The sequence below is a fragment of the Malaya genurostris genome, chromosome 3 (assembly GCF_030247185.1).
Source record: "Malaya genurostris strain Urasoe2022 chromosome 3, Malgen_1.1, whole genome shotgun sequence".
Taxonomy (NCBI): domain Eukaryota; kingdom Metazoa; phylum Arthropoda; class Insecta; order Diptera; family Culicidae; genus Malaya; species Malaya genurostris.
The window spans coordinates 143238493-143264490 of record NC_080572.1 but is presented as its reverse complement, the minus strand read 5'-3'; the positions used below and the strand labels follow the sequence as shown (position 1 = coordinate 143264490).

The window sequence follows — 25998 nt, the reverse complement described above, 5'->3', positions numbered from 1 at the left end:
CAACTGGAATCCAACATACTCAGACTGTTTTGTTATAATATAATTATATTTGTAAAATCTTTAATTTTATTCGGATCAAAACGTTTTGTATTGTTCAATGTTAAAATAAATGTTTTAAAGAATAACGTAATCATAGTTGACATCATTTTTTGTGTTTAATTTTATTTTTCAAAAATGAGTAAAACCCATTTTACCCAAAATTGACTTCCTGCACACAACCCCTCTATTGAGTAAAAAGTACTTAAAATTAGGTAATTTTTTGGCAGCGTGTATCCATGTCCGTCATGTCATTTTAATACACGCAGAATTTGAAGATCTTAGTTTCGCACAATCCCGCATAGCGTTTTGGCTACCTGGGTAGCCACGGGCACCAGAAGGCTACCAGTACTGTTTCAATGACAATATCAAAAAGCTGTCAATCAAAGAAACCCTGAACGATTTTGTTGTGAAGGTGTAAGTGTTCCTATAGCCAGGTGGAAACCGTGGAAACGCAAAACAAAGTAGAAAAATTATTTCACCAGAAGTGAATACAAGCTCGTGGATTATTCCTTCCTTTTGGTAATTATTAATTTGTTAGTTCAAAATAAAATAAATAATTTCAGTTTTTAAATTCCAATAGATTGTCGAACGAATTAATAGACTTGGAGTGGATATTATAGCCAGTCAGGAAAATCTGTTTTGTCTGTAGGTAAGTTGTATTTTTTATAATATATGAATATATGTAAGAGTCGATCCGAGACGGGACCGTCCGGGACGATCCGGAACGTTTTTTTCCCTCATGGACGATGACTGTGCTGCAGGCGTGTGCATGTATTGGAATGTCTGATCCGGAATCAAATTCATTTGATTGCCGCCGATATTCCTCGCCGAGTTTTTCGCACCGTCGGCACCAGGAAAAACTCGGCGACGGATATTGGATCCAGCATTCCAGTACATGCACACGCCTGCAGCACAGTCATCGTCCATGAGGAAAAAAAAAACGTCCCGGATCGTCCCGGATTAGTGCGAATAAACTTTTAAACTCAACTCTCCGGAGTGTCGCAATCGTGAATTGGAAATCAATTTACGGAGTAAAACTGTTCCAATCTATGATCTTACAACGATTGGTGTGTGATTTTAAAGATTTTTAAATACCGGCCACATGGGTCAGGAATAGTTTGTTCTATGTGCGTTCTTGTGTTGGTGTAATCGAATATAAAATATATTCAAGAATTTTCGCAAAATGTTCCTTAATCCACCATGTACACTCGCACATCAATAGCATTGTCATTAACATACACGGAAATGTAGTAGTCAATAACATTTATTTATTCGCTGTCAACAAATGAAACTTGCGTCCGTTCCTTAGCTTTAAAATAAGCGAACCCAAAGAAACAATGCTATTGTTTATTTTATGAGAGAAGTTAAAAGTTATCGAAAAATTAGTCTTAGGATTTAATGCTATCCTGGTAAAATTTTGGAGTGGAAAGGTTAGTGGCACGACTCGTTAACGCGAAGCATACCGCAGAGCAATTCGTTCGGATAGGGGTTACTTGTCGCTCCAGTTATCGAATCCATAATTTATTGTTAGTCACGTTTCAGTTAAGATCGCACACACTTAAATTATATTATATTGTCTTCTGTTTCGACAAATTCTTCGGAGAGTATCAATTATTTCAGCAAAATACATAAGATATACAGATATAACAACAAAATGCCTTCTCTTCATTTCTAAGCACTAATAAAATGTCAAGAAATACAAAATACAACAAAGCAAAGAGGGAACTTAACCGCCTTATGCGGATGGAAGAAGGACTTTTATTGGTAGATTCAGAGGACTCTGTCTGTAGCCTTAGTCTAAAACGCAGCTGCTTAAAAACTTGTAGAACGATTAGAGTCAGACGTCGGAAAGCAGCCATAGAAGCGTGACAGCAAGAAAATCGTACGTCTACTTGAATCATTTGATATTGTGATTATTTTACTATGCAACTGATTTTCAGAATCAGACCACCCGCACTAATTACACCCCAGAGTTGCTCATCATTAGGATCATTCTTATAGAAGCAGCAAGGCAGTATTACTTATTTTTGTAATCTACGCGACAACACATGTGACTATAGCTACCGGATTTTGAACTGTTGTATCTGCCTGTGGCTTCCCCGGATAAAAGTGTTATCGTTCGAGATGCACCATCAACGGTAAGTTCATCATTTATAATGCTCCGTGTACCAGATACGGAGACTTCTTGGAATCTATTACGGCATTCCTTCCGCCATGCTCGCACTTTCTGATGGCCTTGGAGGATGAAGGTTTTTTCTTCGAGGATAGATACAAAGTTAACATATAAAATAAATTGAATCTAACTTTATTTACAACATATTCTTAGACTACATTCGTTTCACTTTTCTTCGCAGCTCTCATCGTCTAACGTTGCTACATCAGCATGCAGAATCAATGGATCTGCTGGAAACGTTACGTTAGAAACGACACCAAATGTTCCGCAGTCAGATCAGTGAAAATTCACCACTAATTATAAATAAATAATTCGAGAGTTGTTCACTATTATATTTCGGAAAATGAATAAAATTGTTTGAGTTTAACATGTGAGTTAGTTTTATTTACAATAATTCGAAATTGAAAATCAAACAATAATTCGAAATTGAAATCAAAGTAATAAAAACAAACGAAGACGAAAAAGATTAATCATAACCGGTTCTCTTGCGGTTCTGTTCACTCTGGCTGCCAGCGGTATGGCAAGCAGCTGGCAACAATGTCTCCCTCAGAACCGATGTGGAAAATCCTGGTGGAAACGGTTGTATCCAGGGATGTCAGGTGTGTGGGTACAGATGAGTTTATAATAATCCACGCATAGAATGCCATGACAACTGTAGTGGGGACGATGGCATTAGGAATCATCGACCATTCATTCATTGCATCACGGACGGCTGCACAGGTAAGAAGTGATTCACTCTGGGTGATTCCGTTTACAAAGTAAAGTCTATTATTCACAATGGCGATCCTGCCAGGAGTTATTTCAGTTATTCAACATCAACGGAATCACCCAGATCGCAAAAAATATATATAGATATTCGGCAGAAAGAAATAGCCGACGAGAGATTGCGTAACATTAAATTATTAGAAAAGCGGATCAATATGGTCGCGCATTGGAAGCGGACCAGGAAGGTCGCGCATTGGAAGCGGATCAGGTAGGTCACGCATTGGAAGCGGACCAGGTAGGTTGCGCATTTGAAGCGGACCAGGTAGGTCGCGCATTGGAAGCGGACAAAGAAGGTCGCGCATTGGAAGCGGACCAGGAAATAATTGAGTAAGCGGACTGTAAATGTCGCGCACAAGAAAAACTAGCCACGTGGGCGCGCAAAATGAAAAAAGCTAATTTTAATAATTAAGCTATTCAAAGTGAATCTTTAGATTGTGCACACCGGATTAATCATACATGATAACTAAACGAAAAAACATAGCGAATGGTGGAATATATTCCCGATCGGTTGGCTGTCGAAGCGATTCAGATGATGAACCGATATCTGACGAATTAGTTGACCAGGCCGATATGGAGTCAGTGCATGCAATAACGTCGTGCAATTCACGGCACGGTCTGGAACACTTTCTACCTTACCATGGAGTCAGTGGCGTACCGAGGAAATTTGGCACCCGGGGCAAAATAAGATATGAGTGAAAAAAAGAGATTTAGTGAGCAAAAATAAAAAAGTTGAACTCCATCTTCGGAAAGGTGACTTGGGCGAGCAAAAAAAAAAGGTTTGTCGCCCCCCTAAAAACGCTACGCCACTACATGGAGTGTAATTTTTCGTCAGCTAGTCCTTGGTTCTGACTAATAACACAGTGAGAATCCGATCGTTGCTGGATCACTAAAGGGTTGATGGCAAACAAACAAGTTCTTATACTAATGTTGCAGATTTTTGAACTGCAGCCACGGTAGAAAAACCGTTTATCTGCATGAGATTAAAATCTTTAACACAAGTGTTTGGATAACACGGGGAATGTATATCAGAAATGTATTATTGTGCGCAGTGCCTTTCGGTCCATGTGGTACGATCATTCTTTCAAATACAATAGGTATTTCTTTTTATTGATGAGAGGAAAATTCAAGCTTTGTTGCACTTTTTAAAGTTAGAGTTATTTAATCATAATTGCAAAAAAACCGACAAACGGTAGAGACGACGATCGAAAATAGACGACAAAATTAGGGATGTCGTAATATCGAGTAAGCAATTAATCCAGATAATCAAGTAACATGTAATCGATTAGTTTGGAACTAATTTACGAATATTAAATCAATTGAATCATTTGAAAAATTAACCGAGAAATAACAAAAACAGAACAGAGCTGCCTATGCTCAATATTTATCTGAACATATGTAAGATTTTTCTCATTTCGATAGACACTAACTAACCGGATCTTTTGCCAGATTTTTTATTCCGAGAGGACTATATTTTATTTTTTTTAGGACTTGGCATCAAAAAAAAACTAATCCACTATGTAGAACTGGTAACCAGCCCAGCAATTTTTATAGGTTTGACTGACTTTTTTATAGGCCATTAAAAATGGCATCACGTGATAGGGTTTTTTGTACCAAAGCCACCACATTATATTACGGTTTAACTGAAATCGTTAAAAATTCTCGCTGCGCGGTTCTATGCGGCGAATTTCAGGTTAGTGCTGCAGTGACAATATATTTTTTTAAGAAGAGGGTAGATGTGTGGGTACAGATGAGTTTATAATAATCCACACATAGAATGCCATGATAACTGTAGTGGGGACGATGGCATTAGGAATCATCGACCATTCATTTATTGCATCACGGACGGCTGCACAGGTAAGAAGTGATTCACTCTGGGTGATTCCGTTTACAAAGTAAAGTCGATTATTCACATCAGGTTCACAGATTAATCTGTGTTTCACAGATTTTGAGTTTTCTGCACAGATTTTAAAACTGACACAGATTTTCACAGATTTTTGAAAATGATTACAGATTTTCACAGATTTTGGAAATCGAGCACAGTTTAGCACCAAAAAGTTACAGCGTGTTTGTAGTGAGACCTTTTTTTTTTTGCTCACTAAATTGAATTCGATCAGCAGAAATGGTACGGAAAATGGGTGGAGAGACCTTTTATTTTGAACAGCTGTAGGGGTACGGAAAACGGTCACAGATTTTTGAAAAAATGACCTGGCATCTCTGGTTGTATCGTTTGAGTTGTATATCTGGCAGCGGTGAGGCAGTCGGTCACCAGAATGGCTGCCAGCCATATTTTGCCCGCTGGTAGCTTTTAGTCAGCCGTCTGGCAGCCATGCATATGCGGGATTTTATTCCACTAATACAAAATCTAGGAGCTTTTGAAGCCAATCGATCTGTTGTTTTCCTACCTTTTAATCGAATAAATAACTTCCAAAATTAACTAGAAAGAGGAACACACAAAACAATCAGTTCCACTCAACAACGTAACGTACTTTGCAAAACTACTGATAAGCTTAATTACTTATATGTGGTATTAGAGTGACTATAACCAGAGTGACGACATCTCATCCGTAATGTTGGCAACAATTCAAAACATTCCATTAGCTTTACATTGAAATGACATGTCGTTTGAAACTGGTAGCTGTCATTCCAAACGAACAGCTGTCGCCACTCTGATTATAATCACTCTATGTGGTATATTTTGTTTAAGAGTGGGATCTTGACACCGAATACATACATAACAAACATCAGCTGATTACGGTATTCATATGAATCGTGCATGTGTGCGATAATCACAGTCCGTCAAATATTCTTTCGGAGAAATGTTGACGGAGCTTGCCGTTGACGGACGTTGACGTTTCGGATCTCTGCTGGATCGCGTGAATGCGCAAATGGAAAACGCATTTGACTAATTTTGACGGAGGCTGACGTTCCGGTGACGGTGACGGAAGAAGCCGGATCGTCTGAATCGTACATTATTCTTCCTTCCGAACCATCCTTCTCGTCATTTTCGCCCTGCATATTTCAGCTGTTTTTCAAAGTAGGACGAATCTTACAAAAATAAACAAATCGAGTTTCTCTCTCCTACCAATTAATTCTTCAAAATCCTACAATTTTGTCTAAAAAATCGGATTCTACAAAAATCTCAATCTTAGTAATACAAAGAACAATAAAGGGCGAAACTGTCATTCCATTTGTTTACGAAAGTTTCGCCCTACGTGTTCCATGTAAACAAACAAGGCGATACTTCAATTCCTAATAAGGAAGGGCGACTATTTGTTTTCTTTATTTTTGATAGTTTCCGAGCCTTTTACTACTGGAAATAATAAATGAGACGATAAAGTTACTCGAATATTTATCTTAGTCACGAAAACCAACTAATTTCACAAAAAATGCGCAGGGGCATAACTTCATCATTCACACAGGAAGCATAAAAGTAAACAAATCGAAAAAGGGCGAAACTTTTTTTATGTTGATTTATTCAGTAGATATAGAAGGAAAGTGGTAAAATTTGCATACTTTTTAAAGATAAACGAACAGATCATCGACTAATCAAAAATTGATCTGAGAATATACGATGATTTCTAGATACGATTTGAAACCAAAGTCGAAACATTCATCGATGTTTTTCTCCATTTACTGTCAATGTTAGATTCGCCGTTCTTTGGAAAACAGCTGATTTATAATTATTAGGCTCTCTGACAGCTCACTTACAACCACAAATGCAAATGAGATTGGTTTGTTTTCATCAGGAAACTCATGCATTAAACACTATTCAGACGATCAATCAACTGCCGTCGACGTCCAGATTATTTTTATTATTTTTTTAGCCGAACATTGCTCACGTATCCGACGTTGAAATTTTCCGTGAACTTGACGTAGTGTCCTTTCATATGAATTGCTTACAATTAATGTTGTTGTTCCGTAATCGTTCCATGCAGGCGATAGTCGCTTGATGCTGCGTGTGAATCGCTTTTACATATTGTTTTGTTTTCATCAGGAAACGTGTAGGCCACCCATTTTTCAGTAGGGCCGCCGTTCATTTTTCACCGGGCATAGAAACCTCAATTAATATACACTCACACTGAACATAACTCAAAATCAAGTGAGACATCACCCAAATTCATAAAAGTTCTCGGTTGATTTTTCATTAGGGCGTATAAGCAAGTGACAGTTTCTCTTTAATCACTCTCTCTTTCGATAATTGTGATGTGATTAAAAAGATTTTTTTTGATATCACTATTCTGTTTGAAAGACAGAAGTTTCGGGTATCATTTCATGCAAAGAGTTGAGTGATAAACGTGGAGACCTCTTGATAATTTATAGTAGAGAAAGTAAACAAAGAGAAACTGTCATTCAATGTTACTCTCAAGTGAGTAATTAGTACTCACGTTTCCTTTTTTTTTAATATTAGAATGTGAGTAATGTTGATTTAGAAGATTGAGTACCTTCTACTCAGTTTTTAAAGTGACCACAAGTTTTACTCACAGTGTTTTGAAAACGTTGCGCGGAAATTTTTCCAAGGAGGAACCAGATTATCGATATGCTTACTATACACCTCAAAACAATTCACGCAGGTAGAAGACGGTAAGAAAATGTTCAGTCATATATCAAGTATTTTATTTATATTTTATATACAAGAATATATCAGCATTTCCACGAATGCTGAATAAAATGCCAGTACGTGGGCAACGTAGGAAGGCAGACGGATCCTTTCCAATGACCAATGAACAGGTAGCGGCTCTCTTCATTTGTTGGATGGAAGTGAGTCAGTATTTGTTTAAAGCAAAGAATTCCTTATTAGAAATCTTTATTCATTTCGAATGATGTTGAGTAATATATACTCACTCGAGCTGATTTTCCTATTTGTAGCACTGAGTAAATGTTACTCAAAATTTGACAAATACCATATTTACTCAAAAGTGAGTAAGCTAGCTTTACTCACTATAGAGTAGTTCCACTTTTAACGAAAGTGAGTGAAATTGTACTCACTTTAGAGTAACATTGAACGAGCGTACATGGAAAATTGAAAGCAAACAAAATAAGAGTAAGAAGACAGCTGTCTGGTCCAGAGTTGCCATTATTAAATCTGTGTTTCAAATCGAACAATCTGTTTTCCATCTGTGGTGCACATTTTCGTTCATAGTCTGTGAAAATCTGTGAAAAACGTTTTGAAAATCTGTCATTTTTATGAAATATTCATAAAAATCTGTAGAAATCTGTGAATTTTGATAAAACTGTGTTCTGTGACACAGATTATGCGTACACGCTGCCAAAAAATTACCTAATTTTAAGTACTTTTCACTCAATAGAGGGGTTGTGTGCAGGAAGCCAATTTTGGGTAAAATGGGTTTTACTTATTTTTGAGTAAAAGCATCAATAGTACTGATTAGGTAGCAACTACGCAAGCGATATAAAAATCAACTTGGGCAATTTGATATCAGTTTTCGTTCGATGGTTTGAAAAAAAAAACGCTAACAATAAAGTCACCTATGATTACTTTTTTTATTTAATATTAATCTTTTTACATATTTCAACAATGTAACTATATCATTGAACTACCAAGGCTGTTCTATTCAGCTGCTGAAACTGCACCGTTGAGCGATCGAACGCATCTCAATATCTTCCATCGCCTGAAATGATATTGCGGTGTCTGCCAAAAAAAAACTCAACGGTTGACTTAAATTCACCTAACATGAAGTAATCAAGCATGTTTTTAATTGTTGGGTGAAAAGTACTGTATCGGTTGAGTAGTTTTCACTCAACAGTGTAGTTTACTTCAATAAGTTGCTGTTGGGTGAAAAAATGTTGTGTGTTGCATTGCAGAAACTATCGGTCAGATTTGAAGTGAGTGAAATTATTTTGTAAAATTGCCGGTTTTGGGAGAATAATTCAATGATTGTCATCAATCGCAGTGTGAGTAGCTTTGTATAATTTCTTTTTAAAATAATAATTACACCGCAATATCATTTCAGGCGATGGAAGATATTGAGATGCGTTCGATCGCTCAACGGTGCAGTTCCAGCAGCTGAATAGAACAGCCTTGGTAGTTCAATGATATAGTTACATTGTTGAAATATGTAAAAAGATTAATATTAAATAAATAAAGTAATCATAGTTGACTTTATTGTTTGCGTTTTATTTTTCAAACCATCGAACGAAAACTGAAATCAAATTGCCCAAGTTGATTTTTATATCGCTTGCGTAGTTTCTACAGGGTGATTTTTTAAGAGCTTGAGAACTTTTTTAAACAATAAAACGCATAAAATTTGCAAAATCTCATCGGTTCTTTATTTTAAACGTTAGATTGGTACATGACATTTACTCTTTGAAGATAATTTCATTTAAATGTTGACCGCGGCTGCGTCTTAGGTGGTCCATTCGGAAAGTCCGCTTTTTTATCGACAAATTTTGTTCAGCGATGAGGCTCATTTCTGGTTGAATGGCTACGTAAATAAGCAAAATTGCCGCATTTGGAGTGAAGAGCAACCAGAAGCCGTTCAAGAACTGCCCATGCATCCCGAAAAATGCACTGTTTGGTGTGGTTTGTACGCTGGTGGAATCATTGGACCGTATTTTTTCAAAGATGCTGTTGGACGCAACGTTACAGTGAATGGCGATCGCTATCGTTCGATGCTAACAAACTTTTTGTTGCCAAAAATGGAAGAACTGAACTTGGTTGACATGTGGTTTCAACAAGATGGCGCTACATGCCACACAGCTCGCGATTCTATGGCCATTTTGAGGGAAAACTTCGGAGAACAATTCATCTCAAGAAATGGACCGGTAAGTTGGCCACCAAGATCATGCGATTTGACGCCTTTAGACTATTTTTTGTGGGGCTACGTCAAGTCTAAAGTCTACAGAAATAAGCCAGTAACTATTCCAGCTTTGGAAGACAACATTTCCGAAGAAATTCGGGCTATTCCGGCCGAAATGCTCGAAAAAGTTGTCCAAAATTGGACTTTCCGAATGGACCACCTAAGACGCAGCCGCGGTCAACATTTAAATGAAATTATCTTCAAAAAGTAAATGTCATGTACCAATCTAACGTTTAAAATAAAGAACCGATGAGATTTTGCAAATTTTATGCGTTTTATTGTTTAAAAAAGTTCTCAAGCTCTTAAAAAATCACCCTGTACCTAATTAGTACTATTGATGCTTTTACTCAAAAATAAGTAAAACCCATTTTACCCAAAATTGGCTTCCTGCACACAACCCCTCTATTAGCGGCCCTTACACGAGCATTAAAAATGTCAGTTTTAATGTAACTAAGTAATAATGTATTTCAAATTTGTTAGAAATCTCGTCATTACTGCACCATTACACGTTCATTAATAATTCAGTAATGACATTTTTAATGACTCGTGTAAGGGTCGCTATTGAGTGAAAAGTACACGCTGCCAAAAAAAACCCAACGGTTGACTTAAATTTACCTAACATGAAGTAATCAAGCATGTTTTTTATTGTTTGGTGAAAAGTACTGTATCGATTGAGTAGTTTTCACTCAACAGTTGAGTTTACTTCAATAAGTTGCTGTTGGGTGAAAATTATTTTGTGTGTTGCGGTCAGATTTGGAGCGAGAGAAATTATTTTGTAAAATTGCCGGTTTTGGGAGAATAAATAAATAACTGTCATCAATCGTAGTGTAAGTAGCTTTGTATAATTTCTTTTTAAAACTATAATTACACCGTAATATCATTTCAGGCGATGGAAAATATTGAGATGCGTACGATCGCTCAACGGTGCAGTTCCAGCAGCTCAATAGAGCAGCCTTGGCAGTTCAATGGTAAGTCAATAATATTATTATTGATTTGTTTGCTTGATCCTCTCAATTAGGAGATAATGAAACAACTGGAATCCAACATACTCAGACTGTTTTGTTATAATATTATTATATTTGTAAAATCTTTAATTTTATTCGGATCAAAACGTTTTGTATTGTTAAATGTTAAAATAAATGTTTTAAAGAATAACGTAATCATAGTTGACATCATTTTTTGTGTTTAATTTTATTTTTCAAACCATCGAACGACAACTGATATCAAATTACCCAAGCTGATTTCTATATCGCTTGCGTAGTTTCTACCTAATCAGTACTATTGACGCTTTTACTCAAAAATAAGTAAAACCCATTTTACCCAAAATTGACTTCCTGCACACAACCCCTCTATTGAGTAAAAAGTACTTAAAATTAGGTAATTTTTTTTCAGCGTGTACTTAAAATTAGGTAATTTTTTGGTAGCGTGTAGGAAAATAGGCAAAAAATCTGTTGTTTTACCGAAAAATCTGTGAATATGGTAACTCTGGTCTCGTCTTGTCCTAGGCAGGGATGTCAGGTTCACAGATTAATCTGTGTTTCACAGATTTTGTATTTTCTGCACAGATTTTAAAAACGACACAGCTTTCTGAAAATGATCACAGATTTTTACAGATTCTTGAATAAAACACAGTTTTTCACAGATTTTGAAAATCGGTTGAGGCAAAAGGTTCAGGTAGTGAGACATATTTTTTGCTCACTAAATTGAATTCGATCTGCTGTAATGGTACGGAAAGAGGAAAGAGTGTGAGTGAGACCTTTTTTTTTTTGCTCACCAAATTGATTTTGAACTGCTATTGGGGTCAGCGCTGCCAACTATACCGATTTCTCGGTATTTATACCGATTTTTGGACTCGATATAGGAATACAGATATGCTCTCTCAAAATACCGATATTTCAATTTTCATACAGATAAATACCGATTTTCAGTTTTTGTGTTGGATTGCATAGGGGTAAACCAGGTCGAGCGACCTTTTTTTTGGTCGCAAAATCAGTTTCCGCACTAAATCGATGTTTGATTTTTCGAGAAAGATATTGTACAGATAGATTTTTTCGCCAAATACAGATTTTTGGAAAAAACAGTTGACAGCACTGATTGGGGTACGGAAAACGGTCACAGATTTTCACAGACAGATTTTCGGTTTGATCACAGATTTTTGAAAATATGACCTGGCATCCCTGGTGTTAGGTCTGAGGTATAGAAACGCCTTTATTGAACATACTTCGCGGCATCTGGATACTAATACGTTGTAAGAATTTTTCATAAGTTAAATTTACAGTTCTATCCAATAGGTTGTTGAATAGATTAATTGATTTTTTAGGTTTCTTAGTATGAGTTCAACTGAGTTCAATATCGGGATAACTGGAGAAAAAACTTCAAGTCGTGTACTGAAACCACCAGGCGGTGGCCATTCGGACATATTCGGATCTGCGGAAGTGAAAGCGAATCCTCCACGCCCAAAACACAATCAGCAAAATTCCGCTAATATGAATGGTGTTATGGGAACGACAGATCCGAATCTAAAAATTGAACAAAATCTACATGAACAAACTAAAACAGCCAATATCCCATCGCAAGCAGACAGACAGTCAATTCAAAAGGACTGTCCACAATTAGGACGAGGGCGTGTTCCTCCAGGCGGATTCTCATCTGGACTTTGGTGAAACGTTCTAAATTCAGCAATAAGACTATCAAATATTCCCGACACTAACCAAAGAATTTCGTGTTAGTTTCTATTACTCTACAATGGCTTTATTTAAAAATGTTTTTAAGTCGCACTTTGCTCCGAAAAAATATCGTTGACAACTGAAAACATAATGAATTAAAATCGTTCAATCCACAAAAATTATACATTGTTTTGTTTCGCTTCTATTTTCTGCCATTTGTTGTCAGGTTACCCGTAGTGATGTAATCAGGGATGTAGGTCATTTTTGCAAAAATCTGCTCAAGCCAAAAACCTGTCTGAAAATCTGTGTACGTGTCCCGTACCATAATAGCAGATCTAAATCAATTTGGTGATCAATGTACTTTTTGGTACTAAACTGTGATCTATTTCAAACATCTGATTAATTTCAGAATCTGTGGAAATCTGTTAAAATCGGTGCCATTTTAAAAGTCTGCAGAAAGTTATAAATCTGTGAAACACAGATTAATCGATTAGTTTAAAACTAATATTCGGTTATTGAGCTAATCTTATAATTTAAAAAATACCATAGTAAGAATCGAATGAATAATCGAGTAACCGATTAATAACCCAGATAATCGAGTAATTTTTAATCGATTGATCTGAAACTAAGGGCATGTTCAGGCCCGCATAGCGTTTTGGATACCTGGGCAGCCATGGTCACCAGACGGCTACCAAAATTGATTCAGTGACGGTTGTCAAATACAATTTAACTAAACAAAGTCGTCTGTATCTAAGTTAGCCGAGCGTTTTCATCTTCTCACCTTCGCTGAAAATGTAAAAGATTTTAATGTGGAAAAATCCTGGTGGATACGGTTGTATCGTTTGAGTTGTATATCTGGCAGCGGTGAGGCAGTCGGTCACCAGAATGTCTGCCAGCCATATTTTTCCCGCTGGCAACGTTTAGTCAGCCATCTGGTAGCCATGCGTATCAGAGATGCCAGGTCATTGTTTCAAAAATCTGTGTTGAAACCCAAAACCTGTCTGTGAAAATCTGTGACCGTTTTCCGTACCCCAATAGCAGTTCAAAACCAACTATTTACTATTTCAGTAGATCGAATTCAGCGAGCAAAAAAAAAAAGGTCTCACTACCACCACGCTCTGCACCTTTTTCCTCTACCTGTACTTTTTGGTGCTAAACTGTACTCGATTTCCAAAATCTGTGAAAATCTGCGATTCATTCAAGAATCTGTGAAAATCTGTGCTCATTTTCAGAAATCTGTGAAAATCTGTGTCAGTTTTAAAATCTGTGCACAAAACTCAAAATCTGTGAAATACAGATTAATCTGTGAACCTGACATCCCTGATGCGTATGCGTGGAAGTGTTCTAGTTCTACACTCTTACCAGCCGCTACCTAATTTTGGGTCAAAACCTACCCAAAATCAACTAAAGTGCATCTCCTCAATTTTACACTCTTACCAGCCGCTACCTAATTTTGGGTCAAAATCTACCCAAAATCAACTAAAGTGCATCTCCCCAATTTTGGGTAACGAGTAATGACCTCAAAATTTAGGTAACTGTAAGTTTAGTACAAATGTTATGCCATAACAAAGCACGCTACCCATTTTTACCCATCAACTCAAAGTTTGAGTAGATAACGACCTAATTTTGGGTAGCTTATAGAAGAGTTCGACAATGAGTGATTTCTCCTCAAAAAATAGGTAGAAATGATTTTCAGTGTACGTAACAAGTGGTGATCTCAAAATTTAGGTAACTAAGTTTAGTACAAATGTTATGCCATAACCTAAGACAAGACCTGACATCTGGGGGGGGCTGCTTTTGTTCCAAAATGGACCAGTTTCTGATTGGCTGATTTTGATGTTGCCACCTGCACATTGTGAAAAGAAAAAACTTTTGCAGGGTACGCGAGCAATGATGCCAAGTATAAAGAAAATCAGAAAACAAATTTATTAAAATGTATAATTTTAGCTCACCAATGAAAATGAAAATTTTCGGAGAATGTTTCACTTTTTTTTCAATCTCTTTGGTAATAAATGTTTATAGTGGCCGGGACGTGTAATTAAAATAGGCATCAAGCCGTTTTTCTTTTTAGTGAATTAAAGTGTAACCAAAAAAGATTTGTTAAATTAGTGTAAACTCGAAAGTGTGTTTAGTTTTACGAGAAGAATGAACTGTTGTGTTCCACACTGTGGTCGCATTAAGCATTTCTATCCAAACCTGAATTTTTCCGGTTTCCTAAAGATCCGGTAATACGTCAACAATGGATCCGATTTTTCATTCAACATGAGATATTTCGTGTTTTGTCATCAAAGCTCAATTAGTAGTTTTTAAGCATTAATATATAATAAAGAAATGCATTCACCGAAACATGTTTTATGTTTATTTCAAATCAAAAACCTAAAGTCTAAAAATTTAAATGTAATATTTTTTTCCTAGAATCGTTAAAAAAATCTGTAAATATGGCTACACTGTAGCCGATACGTTGGTATTTATTCCACAGGGCAAAAATGACGAGAAGGATGATTCGGAAGGAAGAATAAGAAGCCAGTTGTCAGGTCTTGTCTTAGGCCCAGAGTTGCCAGGTTATTTTTTCAAAAATCTGTCAAAACTCAAAAATTTATTTGGATTTGTCTGGGTCTACATTATAGAAGGAAATTTTTGCCGGGCTTCATTTTCAGTGAGCAAAAAAAGGTCTCCCCACCTATCGTATAGAGGCCAAAACCGTAAAGATCTAGTAAGATCTGACTAAATCTAGGAAAAAATGAAAAGTCTGAGAAAATTTGGAAAATCTGGCAAAAGATCTGGTTAGTTTGAGGGTCTGGCGAAACGAGGAAAATCTGGCATTTGCCAAACAAATCTGGCAACCTGGCAACGCTGCTTAGGCCATAACAAAGTACGCTACCCATTTTACCCAGCAACTCAAAGTTTGAGTAGACAACGTTTTGACAAAATTAGGTAGCGGCTGGTAAGAGTGTAGAACTAGAACGCTCCCCCGCATACGCATGGCTCCCAGATGGCTGGACGAAACGCTGCCAGCTGGAAAAATATGGCTGGTGACCGAATGAATAATTCGACGATAACTTTTCATAAGGGCACATATACCAAATGTAAACAAATCGGATTAATGCATACATTTTCATATCATTAAATGAACTTTTAATACTCCAAATATGAGCTAATGTTTGTTTGAGAAATTCCCCTGAAATTGACATTTTAAAAATGACACATCAACAAAATAATTGTATTGATCATGTTTTGTTTATGTTACCTTTCAAATGCATGCGATAAACAAGGGAATATGAACATCAAAAATCAATGCAAATATGCTCGTACATAAGCCGTTTCAATTCAAGTTTATCTCTAACATTGATTATAATTTATATAATACAGATCGTTGTAATTAGTGTTGACTCTTTTATATCAAACAATAAACTTTCGAAGCTAAATTTATATGAATATAAAAAAAATTTATTTTTTTCTGCTTGGCAAAAAAAATCGAATGGTGCTATAAACTTTTCAGTGTAGAAAAGGTTTTATGTTATGCTATTGGAAAAGGGTTTTAAAACATTTTTTCGTTTTCGTGTGTACTAGCGACCTAGACAATTTTTTTCTGTACATTGATGAAGCGCTTTGGCTATTGTATATTGCTACGATGGATACCACCAATGGGTTCCATTTACTGCTTGGTACGTATATTCAAAACAGACATAAAATATAACTAATCAGGTTTTTTTTTCAGAAGCGGCACTAATGCTTAAGGAAGAGCAAGTAGACGCGGATTTCAGTAATCCGTCAGTGGCGCTATATGAGGAGATCGAAAATTGCTCTGTAACGGAGAATCCATCTTTCATGGATATTATTTCGTCTACCCCGTTACATAACAGATCTATAATTAAACCGAAGCTTGAAAGTAGAAAACCTAACAATATGTCACTGATGGTTCAAATCACAGAAAACATATTACTTCGTACTCCTCGCAGCGAATGTAGCTCTAGTCTACTTGTTCGGACCGCCGACGAGGAATACATTCGTACTATCAGAGCGAAGACGACACCCACATTCCAGCATCTTTCCCGCGATGTTTGGAATAGTACAAATTTTTCTACTCAATCCACAACAAAACAAAAACAGAATGCATCACATTTCTACGATAGCTTCGGATCATCATCATGTGGCAACCGTACTGGATTAAGGAAACACCGCGTTTTTCGGAACGATTCAGTACGTACGGCAAGAAGCGATCGCACTCTTGATGATCCATCAAACCGTATTTTGAAACATCGGGCATTGAGAAATTCTTGTGAGCGCCATTTTTTAAAACAACGTAGTAATGAAAAAATACGTTCTACCGTTATGAAAACATCACACACATCCAATAGAAAAACACCGGTGATATCTAACGGTAATCATTAAATTATTTGTTAGGTCAATTATTTAATTAATCTATAATCATCAGGTCATTCGTCATGTGCTTCAATCATTGAAGAAGACCAATTTCAATGCTGCAATCATAGTTCTCACTCTGATTCTGATGGTAGTGAAGGCGATGTCGATACGGGAAATGCTGAAATGTTAAATAATTTTTCTATTTTTGAATATTTCGAACCTTATCATAACGAAACTCTAATTATTGAGGATGATGGTACGGATGCAGAATCTGGTTAGTATTATAACGAAAATTACGTTTGTCTTCACTCAGCTAAATAAAAACAATATATATATATATACATATATATATATATATATATATATATATATATATATATATATATATATATATATATATATATATACATATACATATACATAAATATATATATATATATATATATATATATATATATATATATATATATATATATATATATATATATATATATATATATATATATATATATATATATATATATATATATATATATATATTAATATGTTTTTTTTTTTGTAATTTCCAGACGAATTGGATGTTGATAACTTCGACAAACCTATTCGAGAACCAAAAGACGACAATTTAACCAGGAAAGAACTGAGGGAACGGGGAATGGAATACACAAATTGCAGCGGCAGAAAAGTACCTGCTCGAACAACCAAAGAGTCATGCAGATGTGCTAGATTGAATTGTAGTTCTAAATACACAAAGGAAATACGAGAAAAACTACTATACAATTTATTACGACTCAAATCTTCCGGACAAAATCAGTTCCTGAGTTCGCATATTCATGTAAAATATGCAGCCACGCATCGAGTAGGTGTTTGGAAATTTTGCATTCATGTAGTATAATATCACTTTTCATTCGTTTACTAGGTTTTGAATTCCAAGAGGCAGTTCACGTTTCAGTATTTTTTACCCGGTGTAGGTGGAAAAATAGAAGTATGTAAAAAAATGTTCCTAGCCACATTCGACAAGCTAGAGTTCTTTCCGAAAAGCTCCTGCGTTGTTCAGGCATTTGCAGCGAGGATAAAAGAATGATGTTTTCAAGCCGAATATCAATTACTCAGGAAACTCGAACGTATATCGAAAATCACATTAAGTCGTTTCCTTCGTATCGATCCCACTACTGTCGGGAATCGAGCTCTCGAATGTATTTATCTTCAGACTTGAATATCTCTAAAATGTTTAATTTATACGTAGAAAAATGTAAAGCTGGAGATAGGGAAATCGTGCATTATAATACTTATCGCATAATATTCCGTTCGTTCAATTTGAGTTTTAAAAAACCGCAGAAGGACTGCTGTAACGATTGTGATAAATTCAAAAATGCAATAAAGGTAGCATCAGATCCTAACGTAATACAGGATATTCAGCGGGCTCAAGAAAAACATCAAGAGGTATCAAATAACATGTATAAGATGAAACGGAAGAACATCGCAAAAACTAAAAGCGATAAGTCTGTTTGCACTGCAAGCTTTGATTTACAAAAATGTTTAGCAACTCCTCATCTACGCTGCGGAGTTGCTTTTTATAAACGCCAATTATATACTTACAACCTTACCGTATTTTACACCATAAATGGAAAAAATATTGTCAAGTGCTACTTATGGAACGAAACGATAGCTCGGAGAGGTGCTCAGGAAATTGGTTCCTGTATATTGCATTTTCTGTATGCAGTAGTGGAAGAGTATCCCGAAATTCGACTCATTATTCTGTATTCTGATAGATGCAGTGGACAAAATCACAATTTCGTTATGTGCACAATGTTCAGCTATTTCGTAGAGTCCATGCATCTTAAAGGACGAAAGATTGTCATTCGACATAACTTTATGGTTTCGGGACACAGTCACATGGAAGTTGATTCCGTGCACGCAGCGATCGAAAAGGCGAAAAAAACAACCACTATCGATATCGAAATCCCAAGAGATTGGGCGGTATTTATCGCCCAAGTTAGAACCAAATCACCTTTCCAGGTAATCGAACTTGAACAATCACAGTTCTTTGCGTTGAAGAAGCTCACTTCGCGCTACAAACGTCCTAAAGTTGACGACAAGAACAATTCTCTGAAATTCAAGCCAATTATATCATTTGAATACAGTTCCTTCAAACCGGCAGTAGTGGCTTTCAAAATGGATCATTTTGACGAACATTCTACTTTTACGGTATCATGCAATCTAGAAAATTCATCTATTCCAGAGCTAGAACGCTTATATGAAAGTCCCATCAAACTACAGCAAGCAAAGCTTGATGATTTACGCGAGCTGTTATGTTACGTATCTAATAAGGAATACTATGAAACAATGCTGAAGAATATTGCTCCTTCAAAACGTGGACGAAAGGCAAAAGATTCGGAAGAAGAATTTGTTTTCGATGCGGATATGGATAACGATATGGAAATCGATTGTAATAACAATTAAAACATTGAAAAGATTTTTCTATCCTTCATCGTTTAAATATTTTAACCCTTTTTCACTACACATTTTCTTCATTATGGTCTACTACCGTTGTGTACAGGCATCGTCATCGGATTATCCGCTAGATATTTTATTTCGGGGATGTTTCCTAGCTACCCTATCTATTCTATGCTTTGAACTGCATAAGAGAATCAACGCCCAGCTGGGCATACCAAAAGTGAAAAAAGATTCCGTCACTGAACAACATACCCGAGCTACCATAAAACGCAGAATAACTGTGCGACGCACCGGAAACAGCACTGTGAGCCATCCGCCGGAGAATTACTCTTCGGGGATGTTCGCCACAGGCTCAAATAAATTAATACTGTGTGCCGGACATCTCGGCGTGACAAGCTGTACAAGGAAGTAGAACGCGAGTAAGACACATTCCGAGTGTGATCTATCAACTGGGGATGATTCCCACGGCCCGTTGTTTGGTTCGATCGTTTTTGATTAGTTCATACGAAGAATAATAACGAAAATATAAAACCCATAGAAAACCAAAATTTATTTCCATCAGTAACAAACAGCGTTGCTTTGAATTGGTACATAGGCAGGAAATAAACTAATAAGAAAATATGAATTCACACTTTTTATAATAAACATCATAAATTAACTATGTTTCAACAATGTATGAATAAAATACTTATATACGTTTCATAAGTTTTTTTTTCCTTTAGCGATTTTATTACATTTCTGCTGATTGGTCTATAGAAGTGTTTTATAACTAGCATTTTATATCATTTTCTACGCCTACATTTATTTCTGCTTATCATATATTCTTCCATGTTGTTCTATCAATTATTTATATAAAAATATTCACACTACCGAATGAGTCATAGTACATCACGATAGCAACTTAGTTCGTTCTTTTGGAATTGCCAGAATATCCCAAAACCGGATGAATTGATCTTCACTCACTGACCACGGCGGATGGCAAATAATAATTATTATATTCATTGCTTTTCTACATTCGTGTCATCTTTTGATGAGTTCTATAAATTTCACCATGCCCATACATTTTCGGATATCACTACAATTACTTGCAATCAAAAAAATAACAAAAATACATGAATCCATACCAATGTTGAAATAAAAAGGGACTAAAAACAAGTTATAAAATGAAATGGTTACAAAAACAAACGTCACAAGTTGTTTTGATGTAAGGAAAAGGCTTAATCGGTGGGTGTATAAACAATATTTTGACGAAAAGGTGTTTTAGTGAATGACACAAGAACAAGATAACTTTTTGGAAGGGAGCAAAACATTTATTGTTTTAATTGCTTGCATAACACTATACATAAATTAAAACAATGAGTCTTTGGGTACTTAGTTTATTATAACAACAGTTTCCAATGAGAAAAAAACAAATTGTTTATATATACTAAAATAGGAATTGAAAATGCTAATTCATTATTCATAATTGATTTTCTCAAATGTGTATAATTGTTCTTAGCGCCTTATGAAATGTTGTCGTCGATATATTTCATGGTCCGTTAACTCATTTCCTTGAACGAAGTTGGATGAGCTGTCTTGTCAGCGATTTAAAATTACATTGAGATGAGGAACTTCCTGAAAAAATGGTCTGGAGCAGTTGATAAATATCGAGGATACAACTATTAGTGGCCCTTACACGATCATTAAAAGTGTCATTACTAAGTAACGACACTTCTGCTCAAACACTCGTCATTACTGCATTACTGTACATCATTACTTTTTAGCATTACACGTTCATTATTAATGATGAGTATTTGTAACTACTCCAGCAATAGCATTATTTTTATTTTCGTTTAGCTGAAAATAAATTTGATTTGCCATTGAAACGTTAAGGTTAATGAAATATTAACAATTTAAATCTACACTTTGTCATTTTTTCGCGTATAGTTCTAAAGATATTCATCACTTCCACACAAAAAATAAGAAGAAGAAATAATGATGGAAAATCCACAATTCCATCATTACTGAACTCGTAGACCTTACACGATCATTAAAAGTGCCATTACTGACACTGAAACTAAGGGCATGTTCAGGCCCGCATAGCGTTTTGGATACCTGGGCAGCCATGGTCACCAGACGGCTACCAAAATTGATTCAGTGACGGTTGTCAAATACAATTTAACTAAACAAAGTCGTCTGTATCTAAGTTAGCCGACCGTTTTCATCTTCTCACCTTCGCTGAAAATGTAAAAGATTTTAATGTGGAAAAATCCTGGTGGATACGGTTGTATCGTTTGAGTTGTATATCTGGCAGCGGTGAGGCAGTCGGTCACCAGAATGTCTGCCAGCCATATTTTTCCCGCTGGCAACGTTTAGTCAGCCATCTGGTAGCCATGCGTATCAGAGATGCCAGGTCATTGTTTCAAAAATCTGTGTTGAAACCCAAAACCTGTCTGTGAAAATCTGTGACCGTTTTCCGTACCCCAATAGCAGTTCAAAACCAACTATTTACTATTTCAGTAGATCGAATTCAGCGAGCAAAAAAAAAAAAGGTCTCACTACCACCACGCTCTGCACCTTTTTTCTCTACCTGTACTTTTTGGTGCTAAACTGTACTCGATTTCCAAAATCTGTGAAAATCTGCGATTCATTCAAGAATCTGTGAAAATCTGTGCTCATTTTCAGAAATCTGTGAAAATCTGTGTCAGTTTTAAAATCTGTGCACAAAACTCAAAATCTGCGAAACACAGATTAATCTGTGAACCTGACATCCCTGATGCGTATGCGTGGAAGTGTTCTAGTTCTACACTCTTACCAGCCGCTACCTAATTTTGGGTCAAAACCTACCCAAAATCAACTAAAGTGCATCTCCTCAATTTTACACTCTTACCAGCCGCTACCTAATTTTGGGTCAAAATCTACCCAAAATCAACTAAAGTGCATCTCCCCAATTTTGGGTAACGAGTAATGACCTCAAAATTTAGGTAACTGTAAGTTTAGTACAAATGTTATGCCATAACAAAGCACGCTACCCATTTTTACCCATCAACTCAAAGTTTGAGTAGATAACGACCTAATTTTGGGTAGCTTATAGAAGAGTTCGACAATGAGTGATTTCTCCTCAAAAAATAGGTAGAAATGATTTTCAGTGTACGTAACAAGTGGTGATCTCAAAATTTAGGTAACTAAGTTTAGTACAAATGTTATGCCATAACCTAAGACAAGACCTGACATCTGGGGGGGGCTGCTTTTGTTCCAAAATGGACCAGTTTCTGATTGGCTGATTTTGATGTTGCCACCTGCACATTGTGAAAAGAAAAAACTTTTGCAGGGTACGCGAGCAATGATGCCAAGTATAAAGAAAATCAGAAAACAAATTTATTAAAATGTATAATTTTAGCTCACCAATGAAAATGAAAATTTTCGGAGAATGTTTCACTTTTTTTTCAATCTCTTTGGTAATAAATGTTTATAGTGGCAGGACTGTGTAATTAAAATAGGCATCAAGCCGTTTTTCTTTTTAGTGAATTAAAGTGTAACCAAAAAAGATTTGTTAAATTAGTGTAAACTCGAAAGTGTGTTTAGTTTTACGAGAAGAATGAACTGTTGTGTTCCACACTGTGGTCGCATTAAGCATTTCTATCCAAACCTGAATTTTTCCGGTTTCCTAAAGATCCGGTAATACGTCAACAATGGATCCGATTTTTCATTCAACATGAGATATTTCGTGTTTTGTCATCAAAGCTCAATTAGTAGTTTTTAAGCATTAATATATAATAAAGAAATGCATTCACCGAAACATGTTTATTTCAAATCAAAAACCTAAAGTCTAAAAATTTAAATGTAATATTTTTTTCCTAGAATCGTTAAAAAAATCTGTAAATATGGCTACACTGTAGCCGATACGTTGGTATTTATTCCACAGGGCGAAAATGACGAGAAGGATGATTCGGAAGGAAGAATAAGAAGCCAGTTGTCAGGTCTTGTCTTAGGCCCAGAGTTGCCAGGTTATTTTTTCAAAAATCTGTCAAAACTCAAAAATTTATTTGGATTTGTCTGGGTCTACATTATAAAAGGAAATTTTTGCCGGGCTTCATTTTCAGTGAGCAAAAAAAGGTCTCCCCACCTATCGTATAGAGGCCAAAACCGTAAAGATCTAGTAAGATCTGACTAAATCTAGGAAAAAATGAAAAGTCTGAGAAAATTTGGAAAATCTGGCAAAAGATCTGGTTAGTTTGAGGGTCTGGCGAAACGAGGAAAATCTGGCATTTGCCAAACAAATCTGGCAACCTGGCAACGCTGCTTAGGCCATAACAAAGTACGCTACCCATTTTACCCAGCAACTCAAAGTTTGAGTAGACAACGTTTTGACAAAATTAGGTAGCGGCTGGTAAGAGTGTAGATCTAGAACGCTCCCCCGCATACGCATGGCTCCCAGATGGCTGGACGAAACGCTGCCAGCTGGAAAAATATGGCTGGTGACCGAATGAATAATTCGACGATAACTTTTCATAAGGGCACATATACCAAATGTAAACAAATCGGATTAATGCATACATTTTCATATCATTAAATGAACTATTAATACTCCAAATATGAGCTAATGTTTGTTTGAGAAATTCCCCTGAAATTGACATTTTAAAAATGACACATCAACAAAATAATTGTATTGATCATGTTTTGTTTATGTTACCTTTGAAATGCATGCGATAAACAAGGGAATATGAACATCAAAAATCAATGCAAATATGCTCGTACATAAGCCGTTTCAATTCAAGTTTATCTCTAACATTGATTATAATTTATATAATACAGCTCGTTGTAATTAGTGTTGACTCTTTTATATCAAACAATAAACTTTCGAAGCTAAATTTATATGAATATAAAAAAAATTTATTATTTTCTGCTTGGCAAAAAAATCGAATGGTGCTATAAACTTTTCAGTGTAGAAAAGGTTTTATGTTATGCTATTGGAAAAGGGTTTTAAAACATTTTTTCGTTTTCGTGTGTACTAGCGACCTAGACAATTTTTTTCTGTACATTGATGAAGCGCTTTGGCTATCGTATATTGCTACGATGGATACCACCAATGGGTTCCATTTACTGCTTGGTACGTATATTCAAAACAGACATAAAATATAACTAATCAGGTTTTTTTTCAGAAGCGGCACTAATGCTTAAGGAAGAGCAAGTAGACGCGGATTTCAGTAATCCGTCAGTGGCGCTATATGAGGAGATCGAAAATTGCTCTGTAACGGAGAATCCATCTTTCATGGATATTATTTCGTCTACCCCGTTACATAACAGATCTATAATTAAACCGAAGCTTGAAAGTATAAAACCTAACAATATGTCACTGATGGTTCAAATCACAGAAAACATATTACTTCGTACTCCTCGCAGCGAATGTAGCTCTAGTCTACTTGTTCGGACCGCCGACGAGGAATACATTCGTACTATCAGAGCGAAGACGACACCCACATTCCAGCATCTTTCCCGCGATGTTTGGAATAGTACAAATTTTTCTACTCAATCCACAACAAAACAAAAACAGAATGCATCACATTTCTACGATAGCTTCGGATCATCATCATGTGGCAACCGTACTGGATTAAGGAAACACCGCGTTTTTCGGAACGATTCAGTACGTACGGCAAGAAGCGATCGCACTCTTGATGATCCATCAAACCGTATTTTGAAACATCGGGCATTGAGAAATTCTTGTGAGCGCCATTTTTTAAAACAACGTAGTAATGAAAAAATACGTTCTACCGTTATGAAAACATCACACACATCCAATAGAAAAACACCGGTGATATCTAACGGTAATCATTAAATTATTTGTTAGGTCAATTATTTAATTAATCTATAATCATCAGGTCATTCGTCATGTGCTTCAATCATTGAAGAAGACCAATTTCAATGCTGCAATCATAGTTCTCACTCTGATTCTGATGGTAGTGAAGGCGATGTCGATACGGGAAATGCTGAAATGTTAAATAATTTTTCTATTTTTGAATATTTCGAACCTTATCATAACGAAACTCTAATTATTGAGGATGATGGTACGGATGCAGAATCTGGTTAGTATTATAACGAAAATTACGTTTGTCTTCACTCAGCTAAATAAAAACAATATATATATATATATATATATATATATATATATATACACATATATATATATATATATATATATATATATATATATATATATATATATATATATATATATATATATATATATATATATATATATATATATATATATGTATATATATACATATACATATACATATATATATATATATATATATATATATATATATATATATATATATATATATATATATATATATATATATATATACATATATATATATATATATATATATATATATATATATATATATATATATATATATATATATATATATATATATATATATATGTTTTTTTTGTAATTTCCAGACGAATTGGATGTTGATAACTTCGACAAACCTATTCGAGAACCAAAAGACGACAATTTAACCAGGAAAGAACTGAGGGAACGGGGAATGGAATACACAAATTGCAGCGGCAGAAAAGTACCTGCTCGAACAACCAAAGAGTCATGCAGATGTGCTAGATTGAATGGTAGTTCTAAATACACAAAGGAAATACGAAAAAAACTACTATACAATTTATTACGACTCAAATCTTCCGGACAAAATCAGTTCCTGAGTTCGCATATTCATGT

At 35.6% G+C, this 25998-nt stretch overlaps 2 protein-coding genes and 2 long non-coding RNA genes across 4 annotated transcripts; all 4 read left to right on the top strand.

Moving 5' to 3' along the window:
- The first annotated feature begins 294 nt into the window (after nucleotides 1-294).
- LOC131435820 (uncharacterized) lies at nucleotides 295-2579 on the top strand. Its single transcript, XR_009230544.1, has 5 exons — nucleotides 295-558; nucleotides 620-688; nucleotides 1716-1921; nucleotides 1980-2177; nucleotides 2394-2579. It is a non-coding gene; the product is annotated as an uncharacterized LOC131435820 (long non-coding RNA).
- A 9310-nt stretch (nucleotides 2580-11889) lies between these two features.
- Nucleotides 11890-12642, top strand: LOC131435756 (microtubule-associated protein Jupiter). Its single transcript, XM_058603933.1, has 2 exons — nucleotides 11890-12040; nucleotides 12113-12642. Exon 2 carries the CDS (start codon nucleotides 12123-12125, stop codon nucleotides 12453-12455), a length of 333 nt encoding a protein of 110 aa, XP_058459916.1. The 5' UTR covers nucleotides 11890-12040; nucleotides 12113-12122; the 3' UTR covers nucleotides 12456-12642.
- Nucleotides 12643-16089: 3447 nt separating this feature from the next.
- Nucleotides 16090-17726, top strand: LOC131434017 (uncharacterized). Its single transcript, XM_058600637.1, has 4 exons — nucleotides 16090-16123; nucleotides 16177-16839; nucleotides 16894-17097; nucleotides 17393-17726. Exons 1-4 carry the CDS (start codon nucleotides 16090-16092, stop codon nucleotides 17716-17718), a joined length of 1227 nt encoding a protein of 408 aa, XP_058456620.1. The 3' UTR covers nucleotides 17719-17726.
- Nucleotides 17727-24640: 6914 nt separating this feature from the next.
- Nucleotides 24641-25864, top strand: LOC131439430 (uncharacterized). The gene is made up of 3 exons (XR_009231127.1): nucleotides 24641-25084; nucleotides 25139-25342; nucleotides 25731-25864. It is a non-coding gene; the product is annotated as an uncharacterized LOC131439430 (long non-coding RNA).
- The last annotated feature ends 134 nt before the right edge of the window (nucleotides 25865-25998 follow it).